Genomic DNA, 8,588 nt, shown 5'->3' with positions numbered 1-8,588 from the left:
GCATAAGTGGAGGAGGGGCTCTGAGAGGGGGACAGAGGATCCCAAGCCAGGCTCTGGGCTGACAGGTAACCTGTTGTGGCACTCAAACTCAGGAAGATCACAACCTGAGCCCAAGTCCCAAGCTCAACTGGGAGATTAATTTACTAATCAACCAGTTTAGCTCTTGGATTTATGTAATATTTTACTGGACTTTGATCCTTTTAAAAAAATGTTGCATTTATTTTTGAGGGAGAGTCCGAGGATGAGCGGGGGAGGGGCAGAGCCAGAGAGAAGGAGGCACAGAATCTGAAGCAGCTGACAGCTCAGAGCCTAACATAGGACTCGAAGTCTGGGAACTGTGAGATCATGACCTGAGCTGAAGTTGGAGGCTTAACTAACTGAGCCACCCAGGTGCCTCAGTTGTACTGGATTTTTCCAAGCTTTCCTTAATTTCTTGTTATTTCTTATTACTCTTTTAGAGATATTTCTCCCAGTTACCCCTTTTCAGTGGTTCCAAGCAACCTGACTTTGAAAATACCCTCTTCTTGGACTAGAGGTGTGGTGGGGAAATGTGCACCCGAAAAAGGGAATTTTCTTCTTGGTCCTAATGTCCACCTAATTTTTAAAGCATAGGTTCCTTATTATATTTTAAGCTTACAATTACATCCATAGATTAATTATTAGATATCTCCATGTCATATATCTCATTTTTCTAAACTTGTGGAGAGTAAGTGGAGGAACAAATGGAGTAGAAAATCCTTTTCCTTCTGAGAAGAGGGGGTGTAGGTAGACACTGAGTTTAGGACATTGCTGAGATACTGGGGGTTCAGTAGGGTGTCATCATTACACTCAGCCTTCCCCTCAACACGATTCTGTTGCACCTACTCGTGAGATATATAAAACAAAAATTTCTTTTTTTTTTTTACAAATAGTTTATTGTCAAATTAGTTTCCACATAACACCCAGTGCTCATCCCCACGAGTGCCCTCCTCCATGCCCATCCCCCCTCCCCCCCACATCCATCAGTCCTCAGTTTTTGTCAGCATTCAAGAGTCTCTCATGGTTTGCCTCTCTCCCTTTCCCCCACCATTTCCGCCCTTCTTCTCCCCCTTGTTCCTCTGTTAAGTTCCTCCTAATCCTCCTATACGTGCAAACATATGATATTTGTCCTTCTCTGCCTGACTTATTTCGCTCAGCATAACACCCTCCGTGTTGCTACACATGGCCTGATCTCGTTGTAAAACAAAAATTTCTTATGCGTTTAAATAAAGTTTTTGCATTGGACCAGTTGGTCCAGTTCTTCTATCTGCTAACTTCCTTCCCCACTTTGTCTCAGTTCATTAACTCTACCTCTCCCGGCACCCAAATCTTCCACCTATCTTCTCTCCCTCTCCCGGCTACTAGTCGGTCTCCACTTTCCACCTCTTCATCCTCCGCATCCCCAGTCCGCTGGTGACTGAGCACAGCTCCGCCGGCTGCCGCGCCGCGGGTTTACGTGAGTCAAAGCCGCGGGTGGGGGACCCCCCGGGGTAGGGCAGGGGCAAGGAGGTGGGAAGCGCATTCCTTTCACGTGCGATCTCAGAGCAAATCTGCCTGGAGTTCTGCTGGCGAGAGGGCTGGCAGGTTTTACTATTTCTTTCTCGTCTGGTAGCCAGGCTCGCGGGTNCTGCGCCCCGCACGCCGAAACTACATTCAAAGGCCAGGCTAGGCTGCCCACGAGGTTGGGATTGGGGACTGGGGGTGACCTCGGGGCGACTCCCTCCTTGGCGCCCTTCCTCCCCTCCCCTAGTCACCTTCGCGTCTGCAAAACAGCCCCTCAGGGCTAGAGGTCTCGCTTTCTCTAGCTAAGGGTTAATTTGCCGATCGCACGAGGGGGAGGAGATTTCCCTGTAGACAAGTAAAAAGGGTGATGGACAAACGTGCGGGCACTAAGACCGCAAGGCATTCATTTCCTCCGACGGTGGTTGCGGACGCCGGGAGGAGGAGAGCCCCAGAGAGAGGAGCTGGGAGCCGTGGCACAGGCAATGCTCAACCCTGTATGTAGCTGANGGGGTGGGGAACACAGACAGGAGAGCACTCGAAATCAAGCGCTTTACAGATCATTTTATTTTGTGTAGAGAACACGTAGCGACTCCGAAGATCAGCCCCAATGAACATGTCAGTGTTGACTTTACAAGAATATGAATTCGAAAAGCAGTTCAACGGGAATGAAGCCATCCAGTGGATGCAGGAAAACTGGTAGGTGATGCTTTCGCGTGATACTCTTCCCGGGAGCCCTGCGCGTCTCCGCGGTGCGCCTTCATGTCGGTATTTTCTGTCTGGGGCGTGAACGGAGCGCCGAATCGCGGGCAGCAGAGAGCGGGTGGCCGAGCCCTCGGGTCTCCCGGGTGCGGGAGCCACGGGGGCTGCATGAAGCGCGTGGGTCTGTGAGTGCCCCTGTGTGAACCGAGGCCACACATACATCTTCAACAGATTATATAACATAGAACATACGTGTGTCTATAGGGTAGATGTCTGCGCGACAGGGAAGGCGGGAGAGATGCCACGGTCCTGATTCCCTACCTGTGCAACCTTCTAGTTTTCATCTAGATTCGGGTTTTCTCCCTCGGCCTCCGGCGAGCTGAGCGAAAGGCAGTGGAGGAAGGACCCGATGCCCTGCTGCGTTTAACCCTCTCTCGCCTGCGCTCCCTGGTCCTCGCCCTCTGCCCGTCCCTCGTGTCCTTCCTTTCTCCTTGCAGCCCTCCCACTTCCCTGCCCTACTCTCTGCCGCTCCCTGGCCGGATTTCTCCTTTCCCGGACCCCTTTCCCCGCGCGGATCCCTTTCCGGTTTCATGAAGAGGCGGAGGCGACGTGGGGGTGGGGACAATGAAAACGGTACTAAAAATGAATGAACCCGAGTAGAGCCACGCCATTATTAAGTTTCTGTTTCACGGAGACGCCTTTTGGACACGCTCCGTTCTAATTCAGTAGGAAGCTGTTGATCGGAGCTGAGACACAGATTAAAAACCCCTCGGTCCGCAGAGTCCTTGGGGGCTTTTCCCCGGACAAACTTCCAGTAGGGAAAGAGTCTTTCTTGTTTACTGTGTTCCTTCCGCCAGTCCTTTTGAAAATCCCAGTGTGGGAGGCGATCCTATGTCACCTTGCAATATTTAACAGGGGTGTGTGTGTGTGTGTGTGTGTGTGTGCGCGCTCGTGTGCGCGCTCATCTGCCTCTTCCTTGTAGACAGCTACTGTGGCAGACATTCCCTTCCTCCCTTTCAGCCCGGGTCTGTCGATCCGTAAAGTGCAAGCTCAACGCACCCGGGAGCGGGGCAGTGGCCTGCAGCCTCCTGGGTGCTCGATGGGAGGGTCGGGCAGAGGCGCTCTGGCGCCAAGGGATCCCGCCGGCCGCCGCGTGCTCTAGCGCGCGTGCCCTGCGCCGTCACGACCCGCCTGCCCTCCCCCATCTCATCAATGGGAAACCGGAGACGCCGGCGCGCCGGGGGTCGGGGCTGGCTGCTGCAGCCGGAGGGCGTGCCGCGGGCCGGAGCTGGTGGAGGGAGGTTCAACTTCCTTTACTCCGGTTCCCAGGAGTTGTTACTGGCCCTGGGAGGCTGGGCCGCCGCGCCCGCCTCCTCCCGTCCGGGTGGTTGGCCCACCCGAGGCCCACTGGCCATTTGAGGCTGCTTCGCGGCCGAGCCCGCCCCCTGCGCCCTACACGCGGGCTGGGCCCGGCGCGCCCGCACCCGCTGCGGCTTGGCGGGGCACCGCACAGGATGAGGGGCTTGCGGGGGTCTGAGGGCCGCGTCCGGCCAGACCCGGAAGCCAGCTGGGGGACACGATCTTCTCTGAAGCTCAGGGAGTGCGGCAGGCACATGGGGCGCGGGGTGGCGCCCTTCCTGGCCGGGCGAGGCCGGAGGGGGCCGAGGGTGGGTCCGGGAGACGGTTGAACCGCGGAGAGGCTCGATTCTGGCGGAGGGCGCACACTGAAGGGGCTCGGCGCTTGGGGAAGCCGACCCCGCTCCGCCCCGGCGGCCTGGGGACCTATCTGCGGAGGCACTTCCTCCTCCGGCGTTGAGGGTGGCGCTGAAGGCGGGGTGGGGGCGGTGGCCCCAGGCCGCAGGCTCTGGAAGCTGCGCGGCGGGCCAGCCCAGGGGTCGGGTCTTCTCTGCAGCTGTTCGTCGTGTTCTCTTGTTCATTCAGCCCATCTTCTTCCCCCATCAGAGCTGTGTGCTCTGTGTTTTCCACTCTGCCTTGTCTCCAACTTGCTGCACCTTTATTGAACCTGCCTTTCGGGAGCTGGCGTCCCCTTCCGGTGGCTGCCCCCATTCTCCGTGGGCCAACCCTCCCTTGCACCAAAGCGGTGGACATTGCCTTTTATTTACTGTTTGCCTTTTCTCTGAGGCCACTTTCTGGTGCTTCTCCAGGTAACCATTTCCCGCCTCTTTTCTCCATTCACTCAACAAGTACACATTGAACCAGACAGGGCCTGGCCCTCACCAGAGCTGAAAACGGCAAAAATGCGCTAAGCTGTTTTCTCCTGTTGAGCTCTGACCAGGGCTTCCTACTAGCTCTTAACAGACCTTTCTAATGGCAACGTCTTTCCTGGCTTTTGTTTATATACATGAATATTTGCGTGTATGTCTGTGCCTCCTACCAGACCGTCAGCTCTTTAGGGCATGGTTCTTGTCTCATTCCACTCGTGATTATACGGAGCACGTGGGAGAGTGCTTTGTACGTGGCAGATGCTGGAGAAAATGCCTATCCATGAGTTAAAATGATGATTGGTGCCCATTTTATTGCCAGCACTACCTGTTAATACCTGAAGCTTAACAGGTTTGGCCTTCCCTCTACATTGGAATACTACCTAGTAGTTATATATTGGGATTTTTCCCTTCCTGACTTTTTCTTTGTTGACCCTATGTTCTTAGCTTGCATACTGCAGTCAGAAAGCCCTGTTAGCTGTTACTCTTTCCTTGCAGGTCTACCTGACCTTGATTGTCGTACTTTCTCCTTTTACCCCAGAGGATGTGCCTTTCTCCCATTATTATAGGGCCCAATTTTATAAAACCCTCCTCAGCCAGAATCCCAGCAGCAAAAAAGTCTTGAGCAAGGTGTTAAGAAAATGAGTTTTTTTTCATTTCCCTTGTTAATGGGAGGAGGAAGCTCCATAACCAAGGCTTAGACCCTCTTGGGGGCAGAGGAAGTTTAGGAAACCAAAGCCTTACCTTTTCCAGGATTTAAACATGGTTTGAACTAGTTTCTAGAGGAAAAACACAGTGTTGTGAAACATCTGCTCTGTCTTTTGAGCAGTCATTTGCACTGGTCCTTAAAAATGTCTTAGACATAGCCTCAAACAAATCTTATTAATTTGGAGATTTAGAATTACCTCTCAGAAATGAGCTACATGGTCTTTTGAAGTATTATGAGAAAGGCCAGGAGTGCTGTTTTGTCAGTACGCTGTCTGTACTACTTAGTATTATTTAAGAGAAGCTTAAATAAGTGTCGTTTATTAAACATGTCCTATAATCCCTATTCATTCTTATTACATATTAGTGTTATGATCCCCTTATTTTTGGAATAGTACTTGTACAAACACCAAAGTGTTCAATTGTGGCAAGTTTACCAAGTTTATTGTTGCTTTAAGAAATTATTAACCCTATATTCATCCTAAACACAGGATAAATACTATAGACCTTTTTAATTTTCTAGCAAATAGTGTCATGTATAATAAATTAGAGAAGCAATTGAAATGCAAAGTAATAAATATATTCCCTTGAAGAATCACCCTGAAACCTCATCTTGAAGCTACATATCAAGTTAAAAATGCCTTGAGTAATATTATCCAGTATATGATATTTTATTAGACTAAGTAGAGGTAGAGCAAAATGCATGCCTTTAGCCTCAATAGCCTTTTTGACTCCCAATTTTACACTGAAAAGCCCCGTGATTTTACAACATTGAAAAGAAAGGCATTTTGTTCCTTAATGAGATGCCTGGCCTTTACCTGTTATTTTCACTAATAGCTGATTTAATTTATAAGTGCTGCTTGCAAGGAAGCGAAATCACGTAGTGACTGGTAAGGCAAGGCGACATAAAAATTCATTGAGTGAGAAGGGCAGCTGGGCTCTGCCTTCTCTTTCAGCAGCCTGCCAGGTTTGTGCTAACAGCGGTGGATGCTAGTTGCTCCAGTTGTAATTGTCTGGCCAATGATGATTATCTTCTGATGTCGGCTGACACCGTGTTCACCAATAGGAAAGCAGGAGGCCTGTGCTGACTGCTGTAACATTATGGATGTGAGGTGACGTCATCACAGGCCTTGCCTAGAACCTCATGAAACCCTCCCCCGCTCCCCTCTGGCATCCTTCACATATCCAGCCTTTCACACTGCTTTGTATATTTTTCTGACTTTCTCCTTTCCTCTCCCCCCACGGTGGTGTTGGATATAAGGGTTTTATTGTTTATATTTTGTGCTCTGTATTTTAGGGTCTATAAGATGGTGTAGGAAATTTTAGGATTAAATATTATCTAAGAAAACCTTCTTACCTACACATTTGTTTTCACTAAGGGAAAAAATGAGAAGAAAAACTGTTTGAAAGGAATTGTATATCTATACCTTTTTATGTGCATTTTAGAAGGTGACATGATGTACAATTTCCGTATTAAAGAACATAAAAACATTGTAAGTCTGTGTGAGTATATTACTCAATACAGCATCATTAAAAACGCAGGCATAGTATTAAAGCTGTTGTTTTTTTCTGTAGTGACAACTGTTCTGCATCAATCCCTAGAATCCTTAATATCTGCTTTATTCATTTATAAGAAAAATGGCTGGAGAATAGTGCAGTCTGCTCTCATGAAAGAGGAAAAACCAGAGTCTCATTTAATCTGCCACTACAGCAAATATAAATCTGGTCAGCTATCTAGGAAAATACTATATCCACATAATACTCCTGTTTCCTTCCACTTTAGGGAATCACAGCTCATATTAGCCTTAGGATTGAAAAGTCCTAAGTGTGAGGAATTTAGTGTGTCATTCAATAAACTTTAGAAGCACTGGGATATTGGCCTAATATGCACTAGTTTAAGAATAAGAAGACTGAGGGTCGCCTGTGTGGCTCAGTTGGTTAAGTGACCAACTTTGGCTCAGGTCACGATCTCATAGTCCATAGGTTTGAGCCTGCGTTAGGCTCTGTGCTGACAGCTCAGAGCCTGGAGCCTGCATCAGATTCTGTGTCTCCCTCTTCTCTGCCCCTTTCCTGCTCACACTCTGTCTCTCTCTCTCCCAAAAATAAATAAACATTAAAAATTAAAAAAAAAAAAAGAATGAGAAGACTGAGAAAATGCACAAAGAAGAGAAATGTGACCTACTTTACGGTGATAGAAAGTAATGAAGTGTGTGGGAACTGTGATCTGAACTTTCATGTATCTTTTTAAAAATGATGTATCTTCATGCAGTCCTAAACGCCAAAGTGTTTTAGGATTCCCAGGGATACTGGAAATTATTTTATGACCAGATATTATCCATCTCTATATTAGCATTAGTTATAAATAGCATATGATGTAAAATTTTTACATAAGGCCTTTTGTTGAATGTTGTGAAGAAGGCTTGCTGCTTGTTGCTTTTAATGTTAGATGATGATGATTCTAAAGGTATCAGGATCCCATCATCATTTAACTCCAGAATCAACCCACTCCAGATCTAAGAGTTCCTTCGCATACTCCTTGAAAGAAGATTCTTTCAAGTTAGACAGTGGAGAAGCTGGTGGAAAGGTGGGGGGAAGGGCAGGTGAATACTTAGAACTGCATAAAATAACCATCCAGTCAGTCGTTAGCCAACAAAGCAAAATGGAGTGTGGTACTATTCAGTTAGTTCAATAATTCATCTTGGCTTCGATGATCTGCATATTTTAGGTCTCAGTGTTTTCTAAAATGAATGATGTAAACTTATCTCAGCGATCCACTTAATTGTTCGTGTTATGGACATAGGTGAGCTGAGCTGCCCTGTGTTACTAAGAACCAGACAGAAGTCCACAAAATTTCCCTTTAGCTATTTACCTTTTCCTGGTCTATGTTCTAGTCCCTACCTTCAAATCTGTCTGCCCCCATTGACTTTCCACTGACTTTTGTTAAAAGAGCACAGTCGTTTACTTAGAAAAATAACTACCTATACCATGGATATTGTATCTATTGATAACCTTAGAAAATCGGAACAAAAATATAACATGGCTTGATTGAAATGTTAAGGCCCATAACTTTGTCCTTTGCTATATTCTGATTGTGTGTGTAGACAGGCGGGTACAAATGTGTAACTTTTGGCAGTTACTAATAGAACTTAAATAGCCTCCCTAATTATATGTAACTTTCAATAATTTTATTTTAGAAATAGATTTGTCCTTTTAAAAAAATGATTGCTCTAAAGTAAAAAAATGAATTTGTAGTTTTAATCTTGCTGAGCAAGAGCCATTCCAAAGCATTGGGTCCATCCATGTAAATTCTCTTACGTTCAAGCTTCTGTGTTTATCCTGGTTTATTTTTGTACTACAGTTTTTAGTTTTAAGGTTTTTTATCCTAGTAAAGGTCATTTGGAATGAGAAATACTTTTAAGAGAAACTTCTGTTTAACCAGTC

The 8,588-nt window shown here is 47.3% G+C and overlaps 1 protein-coding gene across 2 annotated transcripts in view; it reads left to right on the top strand.

Annotated features, from left to right (window-relative positions):
* The first annotated feature begins 1,383 nt into the window (after window positions 1-1,383).
* The window catches only part of ELOVL6 (ELOVL fatty acid elongase 6), a 133,352-nt gene continuing 126,147 nt past the window's right edge, over window positions 1,384-8,588 (top strand). Inside the window, exons 1-2 of one of the 2 annotated variants that reach the window (XM_077778470.1) lie at window positions 1,384-1,474; window positions 2,097-2,217. In XM_077778470.1, coding sequence (XP_077634596.1) covers window positions 2,129-2,217 — 89 coding nt within the window. In that variant the 5' untranslated portion in view covers window positions 1,384-1,474; window positions 2,097-2,128. Of the gene's footprint in view, window positions 1,475-1,696; window positions 2,016-2,096; window positions 2,218-8,588 lie in introns of those variants that run through there. The other variant, XM_077778469.1, reaches the window with a different exon arrangement.

The sequence above is a fragment of the Crocuta crocuta genome, unplaced genomic scaffold (genome assembly GCF_008692635.1).
Source record: "Crocuta crocuta isolate KB4526 unplaced genomic scaffold, BGI_CrCroc_1.0 scaffold587, whole genome shotgun sequence".
Classification (NCBI taxonomy): domain Eukaryota; kingdom Metazoa; phylum Chordata; class Mammalia; order Carnivora; family Hyaenidae; genus Crocuta; species Crocuta crocuta.
The sequence above is the reverse complement of the archived record's forward strand: the minus strand, read 5'-3'. Positions and strand labels throughout refer to the sequence as shown.